The sequence below is a fragment of the Fragaria vesca genome, linkage group LG3 (assembly GCF_000184155.1).
Source record: "Fragaria vesca subsp. vesca linkage group LG3, FraVesHawaii_1.0, whole genome shotgun sequence".
Classification (NCBI taxonomy): domain Eukaryota; kingdom Viridiplantae; phylum Streptophyta; class Magnoliopsida; order Rosales; family Rosaceae; genus Fragaria; species Fragaria vesca.
This window is the reverse complement of record NC_020493.1, coordinates 3,726,488-3,748,914: the sequence shown is the minus strand read 5'-3', so window position 1 is coordinate 3,748,914 and position 22,427 is coordinate 3,726,488. Positions and strand designations below refer to the sequence as shown.

The following is a 22,427-nucleotide window of genomic DNA, read 5'->3' as shown; positions in this document are numbered from 1 at the left end:
TCTCTGCTAAAGAAATCCATTTGCATCAGTCTAAGTTTGACAATGAAAAACAAAATTTTAGAAATTCAATCTTTGTCATATAGTTGCAAAACTTCGGATTTATACAACTCTCATCATCACCGTGACAAAAAAAATGTCATTTTCATTGTGTTATGGGAAACATGCAATCAATCTAACAACGCTCTGGAATAGGGAAAGGAGGACTGATGAGAACCACAAAGACGTAACCGTCGTACCTTCTTGGGTGCAGTATTTAAGAGCAGACAAAGATCGTCACCAACTTCACTGGTCGATATTATCAGCAACTTTGACCCAATTTGAGTATCATCACCACAATCAAGAACCCAAAAGAACTGGCAAAGATGCATGCTTTGTGTTTATGCTTTTGAGTTTGACAGAACCTGTGTATTACAATGTGTTACACTGTTCAATGTTCAATCTAATATCTGAACTGTCTAGAATTCTGGATTGCGTTTAATGCAATTATCTCGTTCTCAAAAAAGAAAATCTAAAATGGGCTTTTGCAACTATTTATGCCCAAACATTTTATTTTTTTTAGTTGTCCCAATACCAATTCTGGCTCTAATGTTTGAAGAGAGCGTATTCAGCGCACCCGGGTGCGTCGCGCACCCGTCCATCTCCACCGTCCATTTGACGCGGACTTTTGACTTTTTCAAAATAGACGGCGGAGATGGACCGGGTGCGCTGTATAATTTTCGATGTTTGAAGGTCCTCACTGAAAGTACACTAAGCAACTTTAGTGTCATTCATTGTGACTCCACGAAGCGTGTGGTACAGATGATGAACAAAGAAAGAGTCATGGGAAAATATGTAAAGATTCATTCTTTCTATGACTAGCTGCTCCAATCTTGATTTTCCTTTTCTGAAATGGTCTACAAACATAGATTGAGTTCTCAAATATAAACAAATCACAAAGAGGTTGGTCGGCAAACTGCAGGATACTGCACACACATTTTAACATATCAGTTGAGGTCCTTGAGGAACATGTTTTTGCAAGTGAATGATCATAAAGATCCTCTTCTCTAACTATTCATAATATGCTACAGTATTTTGATCCTATAATTTTCTACCAGCGCCTATCGTCCTTCAATTGCAGTTATGGAAGTGTCATTTGTGGAGAAAGTACTTTGATACTGTGGTTGAGGACGAATTACTGGCGTAGTCGAATACACGACAGTGAATACAGGCTCCTTAGGTTGCGGACCATCTATGTTACTACTTAGCATGAAAACCACATCTAACATGGTTGGTCTATCCGCAGCATTGTCCTGTACACAAAGTAGCCCAATGTGCACACATCTCATTACCTCTGAGGAGGAATATGAACCAGCTAGTACTTCATCAACCAATGCCAATCCTTTGCCTTCATTCCATAAGTTCCATGCCTGAAAACATACGATAGTATTTGTGAGACTTGTCAAAAAGTGCTGAAACTCTGTAAGCCTGTAATTTAGCTTCACAAATATGGTCTAAGCTACATGAAAGAGACTTCAGTAAAGTTGGTTCGTCACGTTACAGTTTAGACCAAGAACTTACATACGCTAGAAAGCCTTGTTGTTGGTCATGTAAACAGAAGCTAGTATTCTTCTTCCCGCTAATAATCTCCAGTACTAAGACTCCGAAGCTGTAGACATCCAACTTCTCGGAAAATATCCCACCCATGGCATACTCTGGAGACATATAACCACTGCCCAAGAAACTCATTAGCATGTCACAGAAGTTACTTCTTGCTTTCTAACCTTTTGAAAATGCCACAAAGAGTATACATGAGTACATCGAGTGCCAATCAACTACTCTTCAGTTAAGTTTTAATCAAAATAGGTTGATGGATGATGAGTCAAGCAAGAATGTAAGGTAACTAGCTACGACTGTACAAGATCAATCACCATTCACTAATATATAAATATGCCTGAAAGAACATATGTGAGAATGGGAAAGAATAATGCTTACATCGTTCCCACAACCCTCTTAGTATTTTCTAAATCCGGTGTCTCCTGAACAATTCGTGCCAATCCAAAATCTGAAATTTTTGCATTCATCTTCTCGTCCAAGAGAATGTTGCTAACTTTCAGATCTCTATGTATTACTTTCAAACAGGAATCGTGATGGAGATAAAGAAGTCCTCTGGCAACGCCCTGAATAATATTGAAGCGGCAAGGCCAATCCAACACTGCTCTTCTCATTGGATCTAATCAAATAGCCAATACATGTTACATCGGTAATGTCATCCAAATGTCTCAAGCACAGTATAATGTTAACAAAAGAGGATGCTCACAAGACTCTTACTTTTTATTTTTTTATTGTGTTGGTTAGAATGGATACGGAAACAGTTATATCACTTGTATGGAAATATTGATGCTAATGAGACTACTCTTGTTTTCAAGTTTCTAGTGTCTTACATTAGGTCTCCACAAAGTCATAAGCATAGGCTTTTCTTTCCTTTTTAGTTGCTTAAAACTACTCTATCCCACTACTAGGAAATACAGACAGTTCAATGACTTGTGATGAGTTACATAATGGATAGCTGAACTGAACAAAGACGGCCATTATACGAACATGTTTAGGTAGTTAATAGTCATAAGCAATAGATTTGCAGGGCACCTTCCATAGTTTATATCGTATAGAAATTCAAGGGTACTTTATGCATAAAATTGATATATTCCTCATACTCTAAATGATGCCAGTTCGCTGTTTAGTCATACTTATGTAGAATCATAATAGTCATTCCAAGAAAGGGAAAAAGATAAAAGATACAGAGCTGGGACCTTATTTTCAGACAATCTTTCACGGTCCCTATCTTCGGCATGTTACAAAAATCTCAGATATATAGTCGAACACAAAGCAGTAGTGAAACTAACCGAATAGAAAAGTATCCAAGCTTTTGTTGGGCATGAACTCATAAACTAGTAACTTCTCATCCCCTTTAACACAGCAACCCATGATTCTAACAAGGTTTTTATGTTGAAGATTGGAGATCAACAATGTCTCATTCTTGAACTCTTCTTTGCCTTGGCCGGAGCTACTAGATAGTCTTTTCACTGCTATTTCCTTCCCTTCTGGAAGCTTACCCTACACAGGGTCCAATTTAATCATTGTATTCACGTTTGTATCTTCCATCGATCAGTTGTAATGCTATATTTTTCTTTGGGATAAAAGAAAGATTACCTTATAAACTGGGCCAAATCCTCCTTGACCGAGTTTGTTTGTGAGACTGAAATTGTCTGTAGCAACTAATATGCTATCAAAATCATAGATCAATAGCTCATATGGATCATCTTTTCCAATATATTCTCGTAAAGTGTCTCGTGAAGTCCGAATCTTATCAGCCAATTCATACTTCCCTGCATTTCCTGTGGTCTTTCCTGATTTTGCAAAGATCACAATCAACTGTGAGTCGGAGTGACAATATATAAGAAAAGTTGGTTCAATTAGGTTACCTACTACACTACAGGAAGGCTACATAATTTAGTATATCAACTAGTATATGCATGATACAGATTACTTGATCATGGAGAACTCTTTCTCTTACCTCTTTGGTGACCTCGCATCCTGTAGAAACCAACCACAATGGCACCCAAGATACTGATCAAACAGATAGCTGTGAGACTGACAATTAATTTTATTGGCCTTCCTTCACCTGAAAAACGAATTTATAATATAAAGATCATGAAACAATCAAAAAGCTCATGCTAATTAGAGTTCTGCGAGCACTATAATTACCCATTTCTGCTCTTGCTACCCGAATAAAAACATCAACTCCACCAGAAGAAAACTGTTGTATATCAATAAGATCTTTGGACCAGACCAAACAACCAATACTATTAACAAATGCATAAGCCAGACAAGAACAGTTATTTAGGCATCGGATCTTGCAGTTTTCAGATGTGTCTGAAACGAAAGAAGCATAGAATTCATGCAAATCTGGTACTTTTAGCCTTGCCATCTTCAAAAACCCATCATCTTCTTTTTCTCTTGCTGCGACTGACCGATTTGTCATCTGTCTCTGACAAAACATTTTGCTTTTCCTCACACACCCTCCAGTCCAGTTCCCTTTTCTCCATTCCTGGTCTGATTTGGGAACAAACCCTTTCAAACACTTGCAGATTGGAGATTCAGAAGCTTTGCAAACTCCAAAAGATCCACAAGCACCATAAATGTCACATGGATGCTTTGGTGCCTCCACGCCAAGAGTCCAGTTAGAGCCTTCAACTGAAGCCATATACTTAGTTATACCTTCAGAAGAGATTTCTTCATAAGTTGGGTAAAGTAGTCTATCCCAACTTAAGTACTTTGTTCCTCGCTCCACATTATCATCTAGAGTAAACCCACTCCGATATTGAGAGTTCATTTCAGGTATCCCAATAAACCTTGATTTATCCCATGGACCACTTCTCCAATAGGGTGCTGAATCCGATCCATTATTGACCCAAACAAACACTTGTGATGGCGTCTCTGCTGACAATCCAACCCAGAATCTGCCAACAGATGGATCATTTTCACTTTTCCAAGAAGTCAAGACATTCCTCTTCCCAGATTTGCTATCGAATCCCAGCAGCTGAGTCGGTAACATAGTGTCACCAGGATGATCAAAGCTCTGCCATACTACTCCATCGGCTTCCACATCATTTTTCACAACAAAATTTCCACTATCTAACAGAAGTGCAACAACTGAACTAGTATTAGATGTTGACACCTGACTCGTAACATTGCTTGACCACACCGAATTCTGCTTCCCATCTACAATCTCCAAATTCCCATTTCTACTAATTATCAGACTAGCCAAGCCATCTGAAACTGCAAGAGGCCTTTCCCTATTGGCCACCCACACTTGTTTACGAGGATATATATTCTTGTGCCATAACCCAACATATTGCTTACTTGAATCACTAAAACTAAAGAAACCCAATTCGAAAATCCGGCCAGGGGAGACTAGAGTTTGTCCTACTGCTAATGGTTTGGAATTAGTGATCTCTTGAACCTCAGCACAATAACACCCTAAACTAAGCAAGCTCAAGATCAACAACATCAAAAATATAATGGAATTCAAACCCTTAATCATCTCCTCTAAAACCCATATGCATCAGACTAAGTTTAGTTGCTCAACATTGAATTTATACAACTTCCATCATCAAAATGACAAAAGTATCATATATATCAAGCTGTGAAATGAGCACATTCAAGCTACCTAATCATGCATGTTCAGAACCAAAAATACGAAACATGATTATTCATCTGAATAATTCTTAAAGTCACAATTTTTCATCCAAATAGTCTTTATGGTTTTATTTTAATCTGAATAGTCCTTAAAGTCATGATTATTCATCCAAATAGTCATTTCAACAATTTTCTCAGTTGGATCTCACTTAAAAGTCATAAAGACTATTTGGATGAAAAATCATGACTTTAAGGACTATTCAGATTAAAATAAAACCATAAAGACTATTTGGATGAAAAATGCTGACTTTAAGGACCATTCAGATTAAAATAAAACTATAAAGACTGAACAAATGTCGATTTCAAAACACAAGGACTATACAATATTTTACCCTATTCTTTTTTAATCAACCATTTACGTGGTAATGTAGCATAGACTATTTTAAGGCCTCGGCATTAATAATTGTGATTCTCTTATTTCATCCGTTGAACTTCACTATAGCACTCACTATAGCATGGTTTTAGTTTAGTAGTCAAAATATATATCACACATTATTCTCCAATCCAGTCCACTCTTGCGGCAAAGTGCGCATCCCACTGAAGCAGCCAGTATATATCCATGCCAAAGAGTGAAATCAACGCTTTGAAGTCTAAGTCTCCCCATTTGGACTAGGTACATGCACAAACTTCTTCGATACCCTATACTGTGAGTCTGTGAGCACAAGAAACTCCGGCTCGCTATATAGGCTATCTAGGATAGTAGGAACTCCAAAGTCCAAGTCTTCCTGGAATTTGTGTGTCCGAAAATAATTACTTGTTCATAAAATGAAAACTTTTATTTTGAAACAATTCATCAGACATCTTAACAAACATATTATTCTCACAAGTCACACCTTTGAATGAAACAAAACAAAATAAACAGAACATGTTACATGGTATTTGTGAAGGTATCGATTGGATGAAGATTGATTCGTCTCGTGATATTTACGCTTTAAGAAAATATGAATGTAATAGTCTTGTATTAATCATAATAACAGTACAACAACTTGGTATATATACATCTAGCAATGTGTTCTATTCTAGGAAAACACAATTACTCACAATCAAGATCCTGTCAACATTCATGAACATGATATATGCAATTACCGATCCACTATTCACTCCATCATATCTTCATGCTTGAATGCATAAGAATGAATTACTTCTTTCCTTTAATACTCCCCCTCAAGTTGGCGTGTGGATGTCAATCACACCTAACTTGCTGAGGTGTGCATGGAAAATGGGTCCTCGCAATGGCTTGGTGAACATATCTGCTATCTGGTGTCCAGTTGGCACATATGCGGTTTTGACTTCTCCCCTTTGAATTCTTTCACGGACCGTGTGACAATCTAACTCAATATGTTTTGTTCTCTCATGGTAGACCGGGTTTGCTGCTATATGTAACGCCGCTTGATTGTCGCAAAATAGTCTTGCTAGCTTAGGATGAAGTACATGTAAATCCGTGAGCAGGTATCTAAGCCAAGTGAGTTCACAAGCAGCTACAGCCATGGAGCGGTATTCAGCTTCGGCTGAGGATCTAGACACTGTGACCTGCTTCTTGCTTTTCCATGAAACAAGTGACTGACCAAGAAAAATACAATATCCTGTCACAGATCGACGTGTAAGCGGGCATCTAGCCCAATCTGTGTCACAATACCCAATTAGATGAAGTGGACTTTGTGATGAAAACAACAACCCTTGGCCCGGTACAGACTTGAAATATTGGAGGAGACGATGAGCTGTTTTTAGATGATGGAGCTTGGGTTCTTGCATGAATTGACTGAGGGTATTGACTGCAAATGTGATGTCTGGTCTGGTAATTGTCAAGTAGATCAGTTTCCCAATCAAACGCCGATATCGAGCTGGATCCTTTAGAGTATCACTTCCCTTCGTTGTTAATACCAGATCAAGTTCCATTGGTACTGTTGAAGGTTTCACTCCCAATAATCCAGCTTCTTCTAAGATGTCCAACGTGTACTTTCGTTGCCAAATTGTAATCCCGGCTTTAGAACGTGCAACTTCAAGGCCAAGAAAGTATTTCAGAGGTCCAAGATCTTTAATCTTGAAACAACTATTGAGGAATTGTTTCAGATTTTGAATGGCCTCCTCATTATTCCCTATTATGATCATGTCATCCACATAAAGAAGTACCACAGTAATTGAGTTATCAAGAACCTGAGTAAATAGGGAGTAGTCGGCACGAGACTGTTGAAAACCAATTGCTTGAATGGCATATGAAAACCTTTGAAACCAGCTTCGGGATGCCTGTTTTAGCCCGTATAAAGACTTGTGGAGTCGACATACCAAGTTCTCCCCCTGTCGACGATAACCTGGAGGCGGCAACATATACACTTCTTCAAGTAGTTCGCCATGCAAAAAAGCATTTTGAACATCCATTTGGTGTAACGGCCAGTCCCGGACAGCAGCAATAGCTAGCAAGCAACACACAGTGATCAGTTTGGCCACTGGAGCAAATGTGTCTTTGTAATCGATCCCTTCTCTCTAAGTAAAACCTTTAGCAACCAGCCGGGCCTTGTATCGTTCAATTGTGCCATCAGAGTGATACTTGATCTTGTAGACCCATTTGCAGCCGATAGGACGCTGACCTTGGGGCAAAGGGACCATCGACCAAGTACGGTTGTCTTCCAGTGCCTGAATTTCATTATTCATGGCGGTAACTCGGGATCATTACGAGCCTGCTCATAGTTAGCTGGTTCTACCAATTGAGAAATATTGTGCACAAAGGACAGATAACCAGAGGATAATCCAGTAAGAGATATACCTCTGCAACGGGTAATCGAGTGCCGGACGCGGAAGAAGGAACAATGTCTGGGCTAAGCAGAACGGTATGATGAGTTTTGTAGTCGCGGAGGTATGATGGTGCTTGTCTAGGACGGTCCGATCGGCGTAGAGGTGGTATTGGGATAGGCAGTGATGAAGGATCGGCTGTTTCGGCTGATGGAGGATTGGGGGTGACCGGAGGAGATGAAGATTCCGGTGAGGAAGAGTTGTGTTGGAGAGATTGGAGATCGTAGGGAGGACTAGATGTGGTCGCCGGCGACTGAGATGGTGGAGGCGACGACACCGGTGGCTGGAGTGGCGTCAATATCGCACATCCGGTGCGTTGGTAGGTGAGGACCGGTTGGGAAGGCCGAGATGGTGGTGATGGGGATTGGGGTAGAGCATCGATGATGGGGGCAGAAGGAGATGGCGGTGGCGATTGAGGTGGCGACGACGGGGATGAGGTCCCGTCGACTGGAATAGAGGCAGAGCAGGTGATGTCGATTGATTCAGAATGTAGGATTGGATTTTCTGTAGGCATGGTTTTAGTTGTAGTGTGTTGAGTTGGAGTGGTTTGGGTTGGAGTATGGGCCGCTGGTGTGGGCTGAGAAAGAGAAGAGAACAAGTGAGCTGGGCTGGGCTCATTAACTAGTAAAACTGGTGAATCTTCTTGGTCTTCTTGTGGGAAATCGATAAAGGAAGAACATTTTCATGGAAAACAATATCCCGTGAAGTGAAGAAATTCTTTTTGTCAAGATCATAAACACGATAGCCTTTTTGCCCAAGTGGATACCCAAGAAAAATACAACGATGTGCCCGTTTGTCAAACTTGTGGGTAGGATTAAGATTGGTGGCATAACAAAGACAACCGAAAACTCGAAGATGAGAGTAAGTGGGTGGAGTGCCATGTAAACGTTCATAAGGAGTTTTATGAGAAAGAAGAGGTGTAGGAAGTCCATTTATGAGGTAACAAGCGGTTTGGATGCTTTCACCCCAAAATTTTAAAGCTAAGTTCGCTTGAAACCGAAGAGCACGGCCGACATTTAAAAGATGCCGATGTTTGCGCTCAACAACTCCATTTTGTTGAGGAGTGTAGACGCAAGTGTGTTGAAAAATTGTACCACGTTCGTCAAGGAAGGAACGTAATGATATAAATTCCCTTCCATTATCAGAACGAAGGATTTTGATGTCACGATTGAATTGAGTTTTGACCCAAGAGAAGAAAGATTTGATCAATGGTTGTGTGTCAGACTTAAATCGCATGAGATGAACCCAAGTAAAACGAGAAAAGTCATCAACTGTGGTGAGAAAATAACGAGCACCAGAATGAGTGCGTGTTTTATGTGGACCCCAATTGTCGCAATGAATCAAATCAAATGGTGCAACCGTTTTTATTGAACTTGATGGAAAACATAAACAAGATTGCTTTGCTAAAGGACAAATATATATCACATACATGTTGGGGATTAAACATAATTTCAGGAATGTTTTGGGACAAAAAATGGAGGGGTGAGGATGATGGGTGCCCAAGTCGTTGGTGCCAAAGGTCTGAGGTACGAGTGTGTTTGCTCAAAAATCGTCTCGGCCGAGATTAGGGCCAAGGGCTTGAGAGCAATCGTCCTTCAAAATTTGCGCGGGCGTGCCAACTCGCGGCATGTTGGCCAAGCGAGGTTTTGATTAATTTTGCACCTGATCTGACTTCTTCCAAGCGATTGTAGGCCGAGGAAGGAACCGTCTCGGCCTTTGGGTTCTCTTGCCTTTGTTGCAAGGACTTTCGGTGTTTTCACCGATGTTGCTCCTCTTTTTTTTTGTGATTTTTGTATAAGTTTGCGAGAATTAAAGTCCGAAAAGTAAAAGAACAAGAATTTAAAAGCGAAAATTTAATTTGCATGAAACGTAAATTGCATGAAGTAATTGTGATAAATTAAAGTGCATGAATTTAAAGACGCGGAAGAGAAATTGCATGAAAGTAAAGTGCAGAATGTAAAGAAAACGATAAAGTGTAGAAGGTAAAGAAAGCGATGAAAAGAAGAAGAAAACTATGCTAGAACATGGATAAAAAGATTGATATTGTAGAGAATTCGTAGAGAATTTGATAGAGTTTGTATTGAAGTGTTGTTTGTGTTGGTCGGGGACCTTTTACAATGAGGTACATGCCTCCTATATATACTATTACAAACACAAAAATTAAGGAAAGAGAAAACAATTAAATAAAATAAATATTTCGGTCTTAATGATCGAATCAAAGATATGCTCTGTATTGCTTTCTCCTTAATCACACGTTTATTTTTTTCTTCATGCGGCTTCGTTGGAATTAATTTGCTAATTATGTTGAAATTTCGGTCTTTAATTCTTCCAATTAGCCATAATGTTAATTCGTTGCCATATATCGCCGTTGCTTCAATATTTGGTATGTGGTATTAATACCAAATAATAAATCTCGGCAAATCTTAATAATAGTGATGATGATAATTATACCAAATAATCGTAATAATTATTATTAAATGTTGTAATCTTCCTCGCAACCAACGGATTCAGCCTAACGGGCCGATGTGTAAAAAATAGGTACAAACATAGCCCCCCCAGTTCCTTGAGCATCGTCTCGAGCCATATGATTAAGGGACTATTGAACAAGTTGGCCAAAAGAAGAAGGTAATATCAAATAATTTAGGCCGTGATCATAGAAAAAATGATCTCATTATGGAGGCGGCCAACGATGCTTAATTGCGAATTTGGAAACTTCTTTGTTTTCGGCCTTTTGTTTAATATTTTTAAGGCCGTGAAGCGTCAAATTTGAACCCCATGCAGTAAGTTCTTGATCTTCGGCCATTATGTAGGCCGAATTTTTATGCTTATATGCTCTTAAAGTATCAACTTCGGCTTCTAATTTAAATTGAGCCGATTACGATTTTTCCAAGTCGGCTTTATTTCCGACAACCAAATCAAAACATTCAATTTCTTCAACTAATTGAAATTCTTCTAGATCACCTGAATAATTACTGTTGACATTGATATTTAATTCAGGCATGTGTGGATCTTCAAGCTTGGGTTCATCTTCCACAATTACGTTGGAATTATTCTCTTCATATTGGGTAGTTGAATGAGGTAGATGAAAGACCATTGACATCATATATGCATGTTGTCATGCTCGATATGCTTCCTCATATTTTCTCCTCCTCTCCAAGCTCTCTACCTCATGCTTTCGTCAATCCTCTTCGAGTTTTTCTTTACGTTTTTGAAAATATTCATTCAACTCTTCTTGGCTTTTTCGGTAGCTTTCGTGCAAAAACTCTTTGTTCTTTTGTATAGCCTCCAAAATTTTCCAACAATTACGTTGGTGATTCGAAACAATTTCGGGTTGTATCATTGGCGTTTGCGAATTCCATGCTGCATGGCTATTGAAATCCATAAAACTTGTGTATGCCGCATAACTATATCTCCCGTCGACACCATATATTGAACTTGAGCCGTTTAAATTCGGCTCGTAGAAACTCATTTGTGAAAACACCTAATACATTGGGGTCCCACTGGGCGTGCCAAAAGATGTTTGCTCAAAAATGGTCTCGGCCTAATTGAGGCCGAGATCCTTGGCTACAAATGTCCTTCTGTTGCGCGGGCGTGCCAACTTGCGGCCGAGACGGTCAAGCGAGGTTTTGATTGATGTAGTATGCCTGATCTGACTTCTTCAAATGATTGTCGGCCGAGGAAGGAACCCTCTCGGCCGTTAGGTTCTGGTGCCTGTGTTACAAGGACTTTCGGCTAAGCGTCGCCGGGATCTTCAAATACGTTTACTTCCTGGGTGAACTCGAATGTTCGGGCGATTGACGAAAGATCTATCGGGTGGAGATACTCGCAAATCACCGTGAACACGAAGATGAAACGGATTCGGTTGTTCTAGCGTTGTAATGTGATGTGTGTGTGAACAGCGAATCGCATTGACCCAATTCGGACTGGCCGAAAGAGATCAATGGACGAAACTTCTATGTTACAACTACTCCTATGTGCGATAAATAAAGTGCATGAATATAAAGAACAAGAAGATTAAAGTGCCGAAATGTAAAGAACAAGATAATTAAAGTGCCGAAATGTAAAGAACTGAATTAAAAATAAAACAAAGAAAAACAAAGAAATAAAATTAGGTTTGAAGTTGATAGGGAAGGTAAAGTACCTAAGCAATAGAAAGATAAGTTGTGTGTAAAGTTTGTGTATTGATTTGTTTGAGTGGTGCAGTACCTTTTACAATGAGGTACATGTCTCCTATATATACTATTACAAACACAAAAATTAAGGAAAGAGAAAACAATTAAATAAAATAAATATTTCGGTCTTAATGACAGAATCAAAGATATGCTCCGTATTGCTTTCTCCTTAATCACACGTTTATTTCTTTCTTCATGCGGCTTCGTTGGAATTAATTTGCTAATTATGTTGAAATTTCGGTCTTCAATTCTTCCAATTAGCCATAATGTTAATTCGTTGCCATATATCGCCGTTGCTTCAATATTTAGTATGTGGTATTAATACCAAATAATGAATCTCGGCAAATCTTAATAATAGTGATGATGATAATTATACGAAATAATCGCAATAATTATCATTAAATGTTGTAATCTTCCTCGCAACCAACGAATTCGGCCTAGTGGGCCGATGTGTAAAAAATAGGTACAAACAGAGTGACATGGTGGGCTAGGTGAGGGTTTTGGCTTGGTGTAAGGTAGTATAGTCCATTAAAATGCTTGTCCAGGTCAATTGTCCTCTTCATTTCCACATCCTGCACAACACAAAAATCCGGATAAAATATCACAATGCATTTCAAGGCTCGAGTCAATTTACTCACAAATATCAAGTTTACTCGAAATTTAGGAACATGTAAGACACCATCCAAAGATAATTCTTGAGACAATTTGATAGATCTAATGCTCTCAATTGCAGCTTGTCCTCCGTTGGGTAAACCAACAAAATCATGTGATGTCTTGATGTTATTGTAAGTAGGAGTGAAGTGTGATACATGATCTGTTGCTCCACTATCCACAATCCAGTATAATGTACAATACGAATCATGATGTGTAGCATTGCAAGTAGGTGTGACTATGCGTCGGAATGGTGTAGGATAGGTAGGTATGTCATATCTGTTTGTTTGACTTTGGACAGTGTGTCCTTGTGTGTTGGCCATGATGCCAGTTTGGTGGTGTCTAGTTTTGAGTGTTTGATGTGTTTGCGGAAGATGGGTGAGTCTCTAGAGTCACCAAGATCGGTGCTCTGATACCATAAGAAAATATGAATGTAATAGTCTTGTATTAATCATAATAACAGTACAACAACTTGGTATATATACATCTAGCAATGTGTTCTATTCTAGGAAAAACACAATTATTATGATTAAGATCCTGTCAACATTCATGAACATGATATATGCAATTACCAATCCACTATTCACTCCATCATATCTTAATGCTTGAATGCATAAGAATGAATTACTTCTTTCCTTTAATACGCTTTAATTTGGTCGACATTCTGCCAGACAATGAAACTGTACGGACCAAACTCCTTGATCGACATGCACTTTGGACTGAACTGGTGACTAAAGACAAGGCAGTGAAGTTTCAACGCAATGCTTTAGACAAGTGCAAGATTTCTTAAGATTTATATGTTTTACAAAATTCATTGAATATATGGAAACTTGGGACCCCTACGAGGAAATCATCAACAAAATAACAGAAAAGAAAATTTCTTTGAGGAATGATCGAGGTTGTGGTTAGCCTCAAGTAGGGTTGGAGGACTTGGAGTTCTATAGGTTTTCTTGATTTGATTTTCCGGTATCCCATCTCCAATCTTGCAAGTTTTGAAGACAATACAACGCAAACTAACAAAATATTGGTACGTACTTAAATATTTTGATGAAACAAATTCAAAGTTCCCATATTCCACAGCAAATTCAACCGGAATTTGATGAAAAAAATCAAGAAGTTATATAAAAAGATAAATAAAAGTAACATCAATCATGGAGAGAAAGGAGTTTGTACTTACTAGCATACAGTAATATTGGCAACCAAAAACAAAGAAATAGTGGTAAATGTAAGATTTATTGCAAGTTGCAACCAAACATTCCCTGGCCTTTGAGTTTTAGAGGATTTGTTACAATCGCAAATAAGGATCACAATGTGAAAACAAGGTCAATATATATATACAAGTGTACAAGTATTCAATCAAGGTCGGTCCTGGCCAGTATCTACTTCTGGGAACCTTATCTCATCACTGGAGAAAATTAGCAAGGGGAAACCTTCTACAACAACCAGAAGTCATTGCATTTTATGGAAAATTTTGCTGTCACTTTCAAGTTTTTCTACTCTGTTCCTTCAACTGTGCGTGCTAATCATGCATGTTATAACCTAGCTAACACAATAGTCTTACTACCAAAAGTAATAGAAAATGCATATAACTTTCCTGAAAAGATTAAGATTATTGATAGATTAGTAGTTGGAGAATTATGATAGCTAACAAGCTTTCCGAGAATAAGAAGACATAGTTTGTTATAGACCCTAAAACATCCATAGATGGACTAGTCCACTTGTGCTAGCTTACAGCTTTCCGAGAATTTCCTCAGCCTCTCTCCGTCTCCATTTCTCTTTCTTTAGGGCAGCAGCTGATCATGCAGCAGTACCCTTTCCACCTGAGGCGGAGCTAGACGCGGTGGCATTGTTGCGCTCGGCATGACAAAGCTGGCGAAGTTTGGTAGGAACATACCAAACAGATAGCTGAGGATGTTCACCGAAAATGGCATCAATGTCCCAGCCTCGGGGTGCAGTTATTTCCACCACAGACCTGTAACACGCCTGCATCCACGCCCCGATGTTCTGGCCTCGCAGCTTGCACTCTCGCCTCAACGCATTTGAACGCTCCTCGTCCAGGCAACGCAGCGCGTAGCAGTGAACGTAATGCCGCATTTTGGGCTTGTTGATGTGGTTGGCTCCTTCTTCTTTCGCATACCTAAACACCTTGTTTGTCATCTGTAGATCAAAATTAATTTTGCAATAAATTAATTCAAAATTGATAGCAGCTACTATATATTATTGATTGAAATAACTCATCGCAGTAATTTTGTCAAATCTCAATTATGACCGTTATTCCCTACTGATTATAATGATTAACTACTGTTTTACCACAGTAACAAAGCATGGGTTTACGTACCTTGGTGGGACATTTTTCACCACGCTTCTTGGCAATCTTCTGGACCTGGGTCAAAAACTTGTAGAGATGGAAGAGGTAATCCAGTCCGTTATTTTTGCCACGTACCACCTCCCCAGCCTCTGTCACGATGAAGGGGTGCTCCCTCTGTCTCTTTCTCCCACCACCCCTCTTTGCTAATGCCCTACTCGGCTGCTCCCCTCCTCCTCCATTGATGCCGTCCTCGTTCTCTTCATTCTCATCATCAACCCCCTCGTTACTACTCCTATGCCCACCTCCCCTCCTAATCCTCCTCAGCTCCCTCTTCCGCTTTTTCGCCGCCGTAACCCCCTCACATGCTGCTTCTCCATCACTCCCCACCATCTCTGTTGAGATATTAATCCCACATCGAGAATATGAGACCTTATCTGTGGGTTAATAAGGGTTTGGGCCACTCCATCTATTGCCAATTGGTTTTGGATGTGAACCCCAGACTACTTTGTCATGGTATCAAAGCGGGTTACCCATGTCCACGTGTGAAGCCCAATGGCTACACGAATTCCACGTCACCCTAAATGTTGTCCACGTGTTAGGATTGAAAATTCGCCACACGTGCGGAGGCGTGTTGAGATATTAATCCCACATCGGGAATATGAGACCTTGCCTGTGGGTTAATAAGAGTTTGGGCCACTCCATCGCCGACAGCCCTGTCCAACCATATATGATTATATTCCATGCATCAATATCACATTATAAGCATACAGACATATCGAATTAATACTTCCTTTCTTTCCCCGTAAACAAATGTGAATATATAGACATTTATCCATGAAAACTCAAATCAGGTCTTTCAATTCAACAAAATAAAGCTCTTGATATTCGAATCCTTTGTTGATCGATCTCTTTAATTTGAAGAGAACAAGATTAAATCAAAATCATATGCTCATCAAAGTCTCGATCGAATGCAAATTAATGTAATTTTTTTTTTTAACTCTGTATAAACACCTAACATTAATTAATATTGCAAAGATTAATTAGGTTTAGCTAGTGACATTTTACCAGGCTAAAGTTTGCTTTGTTTGCTAATTAGCTAGTGACTCCCAGAAGACTTTCCGTTCGGACCTCCCTGAAATTAAAGCTTGCAAAATTTGCTAGTATGGGCGTAATGGAATTTCAGGACTGAGATTATTGGTGTTGGTGTAATAAGATGGTAGTTTTTCCCCTTCCATCTATCCATTATAAATAACCGAAAAAAAAAAATAAAAAATCGCAGAACTATACGGTGCAATACCATTTAAGGCAACCCAAATTTTGACAAAAAATCTTGTGCATAATAGCTAATAATTAAGCTGGATTTTGCAGGCAGGTTCAGTAACCAGCCACTGTTCTTCTTCCTGCATATCAAATAAAAACATATATACCTCTCAACCTTTCCCAGAAAGCAAATAAGCACATTACTAACCATCATCATTACCTTGCAAAATACGTTACACAAACCATAGGGAAAGAGAGTCGTCATAAAGTCATTATTTGATAACTTAACTCAGATAGAAAGTTAGGTCCACACTGAGTTTTGGCACTTTATTAATTAGGTTTTGGATAATATATAGAAACTCTACATACAGATATAGTGATACCAGAGACCACCACAAATGGCGGTTTCAGCTTTAACGATCGACAACTCGGACCACCCTCCTTTAGTACGTCCACATGTAATCAGCCTCTGCGGGAGCCAAGGCCTCGATCGGGCTCTTCGGTCAGTGGCGGCACACCAGTTACCTAGCGAGCTCCAGTCGCCGAGGTCGAATTCGAAGGAGCCAGTGGTGCTGGAGTAGTAGGGCTGGTGAGGCTGCATTCCCTGTGAAAATAAGAAGGGCAGCTGGAGATTCTCCTCGAGATACCCGAGGCTGCTCGGAAAGTCAGAGAGGCCACCAAAGCCGTGGACGTGGAGCGAACTAGTTTGGTGCTGCGGCAGAGGAGTGAGGTCCAAGGAAGTCATGAGGTCGTCGGAAGTGCCGGTGTTGGTGGAGAAACAGGACACATGCTCCATTGGGGTACGGTTGTCATGGGAGCAGCTGTCACGGTCGGTGAGAGAAGCATTGGTTGGGTAGTAAGGGGAGGAGTCGAAAAGTGGTGGCAGTGAGATCGAGGAGGAAGAAGACGAGCTGGGTTCGGCAGAGTACCCGCCGGACCCAATCATTCGGGTCTCCTTGCATTCGGGTTCATTAATCTTCATGGCCTTCTGGAAAACCCTCGAAAGGATCCACTGATTCCACTCCTGCATGCATAACTTTTGGGATCAAATTATCAATGTTTGATGCTTCGATTTTTTTTTACCAAAGTTCGGAAATAATTAGATGCGATGAAGTATGGGTTGGTAAAGAGAATGTCACACAATCTCTTTAATACTTGAATTATCTAGCTAGAGGTTGAGGTAGTATTAATGTGGAGGGAACATAATGGAGTGGACATGGCAGAAAATATATATGTTTGATATGCATTATTTGTATACTGAAAATGTGTGACATTAACTGAGAACGATATGCAATATTGGTACATAGGAAAGCATGAATTAAATAGATGAATCAGTGGACTACTATATATATGATCCACCATCAACGAATTTTACCTAACCATGTACATTCATGGTCACTAGTATATTGTTCGATATACTTAAATTAATTAAGTGCATGATCATGAGGTTTGGAACATTACGTGTGCGTTTGACTGAGGGAGAAGAGAAGCACCGTACCTGGGAAGCAAATAGATCTTCAAGGCGGTACTCGTGCATGACCCAGTTACTCCTGACACCCTTGGGAGCTCGGCCGTGGTAAAAACCAGAGTCTTCTTCATTCCAATAAGGGAACAACTCTTGGAGCTGTAAATCTCTCGGTCTTTCCCGGTGTCTTTCCAGTACCCGGCTTTAGTGGCACGGTTGGCGCGAAGTCCGGTCGGGTATTTCTGGTCGCGCAGGCTGAACATGTCCCACTCTTTCTCCCCCATTTTTGCTTTCTCTGATAAACCGGAAACATATCGATCAATTAGAATACACAGTTTTACGAAGATCCAAAATATGAGCGTTTGTATAGTGAAGATCGATGGATATGCATGGTTGAACTTAATGTAACTGAGTTACACTACGTACCAGGGAGTTGCCAGGGCTCGCACTTGTTGAGGTCAACGACTTGGGATATGGGGCCACTGGTGAAGTTGGAATTTATGACCTTGTTATGTAGATAGTAGCGGATGAGCTCCTCGTCGGAAGGGTGGAAGCCTATGTTACACTTACACCGATACTCCGACACTCCTAATACACCGATACTGATACGATACACCAAAATGTGTGTCCGATACGCCACGTGGTGTGTCCAAAAAAGTTGACTTTTTGGACACGTTGACCGACACGCCACGTCAGCCTGAGACACGCCATATCAGCATCCGACACGCCACGTCAGCGTCCGACACGCCACGTCAGTGTGTTGACTGGAAAAAAAAACAAATACCTAATCAAAGAGGAAGCGTCTAACATAGAAGAGGAACAACGAAAAACTGAAAAAGGAAGCCGAGGGGAGGGTGTTCCAGATGCGACACAGCTAGTACGAGTCGATCTAGAATTGGCCCGTCCATTCTTGCGCGGTGAGCTAGAGTCGATTGACGAGAATCTGCCAATGCTAGTACGAGTCCTTGAGTGAATCCTTGAGTCAGTTTGAGCGGGTGAGTGCTGGCACAAGCACGGCACATTTCTGGAGCACCTTATCGACATGTACCGCATCCTCAACCTCGCCATCTTCGACCCTTCCACCGGCGTCGCCTTTCTCTGTTAGTTTTCTCAGGCGGAGAGAGATCGGCGTCGCCTTTCTCTGTCACAGCTACTCTTCCTCTGCCGACGTCGCCTCCGCCTACAACCGCCGGCCACCTAAACCCTCTCTTTGGTTGTAAGGTCAGTCTTAATCTCAGCTTTGAAGTCTTTAGTGATTGCAGGAGGAGATGTTTGCAAAATTAAGTTTATACCTGCTAGTATTAGATCATCAATTAGCTGAGAGTTTGTAGGAGGTCAGGTTTTATACTGGGTGAGAAACATCGGATTGCTTATTTGTTTATCTTTGCTCTGTTAATTGTTAAAATGTTATGATATGCTGATGTGTCTATACTGCTGTGTGTCTATCAACTTGAATCATTTTATCTATCATGGATAAAGGATGATGCCAATGCATGTGTGCCTTGCTCTTCTATATTTTGAATACCTCAGTTATGGGGTTTTAGGCAGTTGGTGTTGTTATGGGGTTAGGAATGTTTCCTTTTCATTCAGTTTAATGAATGTGTTGAATTAGATATAACTATTTGGTAATCATCCTTTAGATTAAATATTGACTCTCTTTTATGTTATTTGTTACAGTTATGCAATTGCTTAAATTTAGAACATTATTTAAGCAATGTGATGAATTTATTCATATTTGAGTATTTTTTTATTAATTAGATATATATAAATAAGTAATTATATTTGCCGTGTCCAAGCCGTGTCGAAAATGCAGTTTTTGAGTTTTGCCGTATCACCGTGTCGGTACGTATCGTGTCGCCGTATCCGTGTCCGTGTCTATGCAACATAGGTGGAAGCGAAACCCTGGAGGCAGTTGGTTGTCGTACACTCGTACTCGTGGAGGTTCATGAGGTCCATAATTTCAAGGAAGAAATTCAGGAAGCTAGGGACGTACGTACTCAAAGGTTTTTGGAGAGAAACCTAGGTAGGAGACAGGCTCGGACATGAGATTTTGAGGCCTGAGTCGAACTCTCAGAGTTGAGCCCTTAATTTTTATATATATATATATATATATATAAAATAGCATATAACATCCAAAAATATATAGGATTTTTATGCAAAATACTTCTTATGCAAATAGGATTCCAAAACATTGATGGTTTAGTAATCTTAATTGTATTATAAATCTTATCTATACAACAAATATTTTACCTAATCGTGTTTGGCTGCTTCTATTTAATATTTTAACTTTTTTATGGGTACAAATTTAAAGTAGTAATTGATGGTTTGGGCCTCTCATCACGTGTAATTGTCTTTGTTTTAGGATAGTTGTCTTTAATTCATGTCAGATTGCACAGCCAAAAAGCTATTGGAAAAAAAAAAAAATTTGGACAACTATAAATTTTTTTTTTTGGGCCCTGAGTCCCAAGCCTCTTGTGCCTCTATTCAAATCCGGGTCTGGTAGGAGAAAGCACAAGTTGATGAGACAATATACGAAAGTTGTGGGTGGCTGGGGAGGCAGGAAGTGTGAGTGTATATGTAGGAAGGATGCAGGTGGGAGGGTTTGGTTTTTGAAGTGGAAGAGGAAGAGTGTGGGATGGGTTTTCCATAGGGATGAGTGTTGATGAATGTGAGTGACAGAGGGGAAAAAGCTAGGCAAGGAGAGGCTAGGGATAGATATGGCTGCAAAAATCTCTGTGTTTTCTCAGTTCTCTCCTCTTCTGTTCTCTCCTCTGAAAGTTTGCAGGTCTTCCTCCTCTGTCAGTGAAGGAAATGAAGGAGTGGGAAACAGAAAGAAGTTTAAGGATTGAGATTTTCACATATTGTTACCATTAATCGATAAAGCTGTGGCCTATCACCTCAAACAGCATCAATAATGCGAACGGAGCCAGTTTAATACCCACCCCCAAAGGCCCAAACTATCTTCCATATTTTCAATTTTTCTTTTTTGCTTTTTCTCTGCCAAAAAGTCTCATACTTTTTGCAAATTTCTCTGTGAGATTCGCTGATGATCAAAATCTCTGTTTCTTAACTCACCAATGCCCATTATTTTTACCCATTAGACAAAATGCATGGTTAAGTGAAAACTTCCATTAGGTTGGACTGTTGGAGCAGTTTGTTCATTACCAAAACCTACAAATAGTAGCGATCATTTGGTCCATTTTCAGATAACTAAATTGGAAAAACAAGAGAGTGACAATATCCCATGTTTTTGAATATTTTCTTTCGTAATAATCAGGTGAGATAGCTTCTGACCTCTCGGCCTTTTTACCATATTGACGGATAGATGCCCTACAGTGTAGCCAAGCAAATCTTGCTTGAAGTAGACTTTTTCCCATTTAAAACTGTGGAGAGGGTAAAGGGGAATAGGCGTTCATGGTTGTTGCAGTGCATTCAATACTTTGATTTTCCACAACGAGCGGAGCCTTGCTTGGCCTTACATATATACAGTGTTGGCGGATTTTAGCTCATAGTTTGGATTCAAGTCCGTTCCTTGATTTGAATGTTGTATCGAGTGCTAAAATGTCGAAACCGTAAGCCGTTAAACAAATTTATTCGATAGCACACACAACAAACAATGACTAATAACCAAAGACGATTCTAAACGGTATAAAATTTTCAGAAACATATCGAAACTCTGCAACAGTAGAAGAACTTCATCTCTGGCCCCGTGTGGGACTATTTGGAAAACGGGGTTGGAAAGACGAAATGATGAATTAGAGCATGCGTGAAGTCCTTTCAGCGATCCATCACATCTCAATGGTGGTGGGTTTGGGAAGAGATTGGCATAATGGATTTCGACACGTCGTGCTCGTTTTTTGATAGACCCCAAAAACCAAAACAGGCTTTGTATCTGCTCATCAATCTGCACGCAAACGTTGTCTCCAGCACACAAATATTAACTATAATTTGACAGAAGATGGGACATGGCGTTTGGCTTTATTGCACATTTGAGAGGTGGGGTGAAGGTGGCGAAATTCTCAAGGCTATTCCTACTCCCTTGTTCATGTCACAGGCTCACAGCAGTGGTTAAACAGAAGAAAACAATGAAATCCCAGGACGATATTCTCCCATTTTGGTTTTGGCCACACCTCGATTATCTTCAGCTAGCTGCTTTTGAGGTTGCTTGTTGGCTTGTGGAGTTTGCGTGTGTGGATAACTGGATTTGCAATTACTCAACTAGCTAGATGCCCTAACCTAAGTAACGGATATGATCATGGTATTTATCCTAGAATAGAGTTTCTTCAGTTATGGCGGAAGGCAAATTAAGCATATGCATATTTCTTTTTCGATATCCACATTATTGTGTTGTCCAGTATATATGCTTATCCATACAGAATAAAGAGATGTGTTCAGATTATTTGATTTTTAATTTGAAGCCTATATCATGAATCGAAAGATGATTTGTTTAATTAGTAATAGACCAATGTTTGGTTAGTAATGTTATGTTTAGGACTATCTTGAAAGTACGAAATGAGATAATGCTAATCTTTCTAAAGCTCACTGGAGT

General features: G+C 39.8%; 1 protein-coding gene across 1 annotated transcript in view; it reads right to left on the bottom strand.

Moving 5' to 3' along the window:
• Positions 1-1,075: 1,075 nt before the first annotated feature.
• The window catches only part of LOC101310880, a 1,534,871-nt gene continuing 1,513,519 nt past the window's right edge, over positions 1,076-22,427 (bottom strand). The window contains exons 22-37 of the mRNA XM_004295332.1: positions 18,305-18,466; positions 17,962-18,173; positions 16,797-17,437; positions 16,581-16,588; positions 15,184-15,545; positions 14,657-15,002; positions 7,997-8,469; positions 7,728-7,866; positions 6,429-7,646; positions 3,742-5,016; positions 3,551-3,658; positions 3,187-3,383; positions 2,880-3,090; positions 1,972-2,209; positions 1,558-1,708; positions 1,076-1,406 (exon numbers count right to left, since the gene is read on the bottom strand). Coding sequence (XP_004295380.1) covers positions 1,098-1,406; positions 1,558-1,708; positions 1,972-2,209; positions 2,880-3,090; positions 3,187-3,383; positions 3,551-3,658; positions 3,742-5,016; positions 6,429-7,646; positions 7,728-7,866; positions 7,997-8,469; positions 14,657-15,002; positions 15,184-15,545; positions 16,581-16,588; positions 16,797-17,437; positions 17,962-18,173; positions 18,305-18,466 — 6,050 coding nt within the window. The 3' untranslated portion in view covers positions 1,076-1,097. The remainder of the gene's footprint in view (positions 1,407-1,557; positions 1,709-1,971; positions 2,210-2,879; positions 3,091-3,186; positions 3,384-3,550; positions 3,659-3,741; positions 5,017-6,428; positions 7,647-7,727; positions 7,867-7,996; positions 8,470-14,656; positions 15,003-15,183; positions 15,546-16,580; positions 16,589-16,796; positions 17,438-17,961; positions 18,174-18,304; positions 18,467-22,427) is intronic.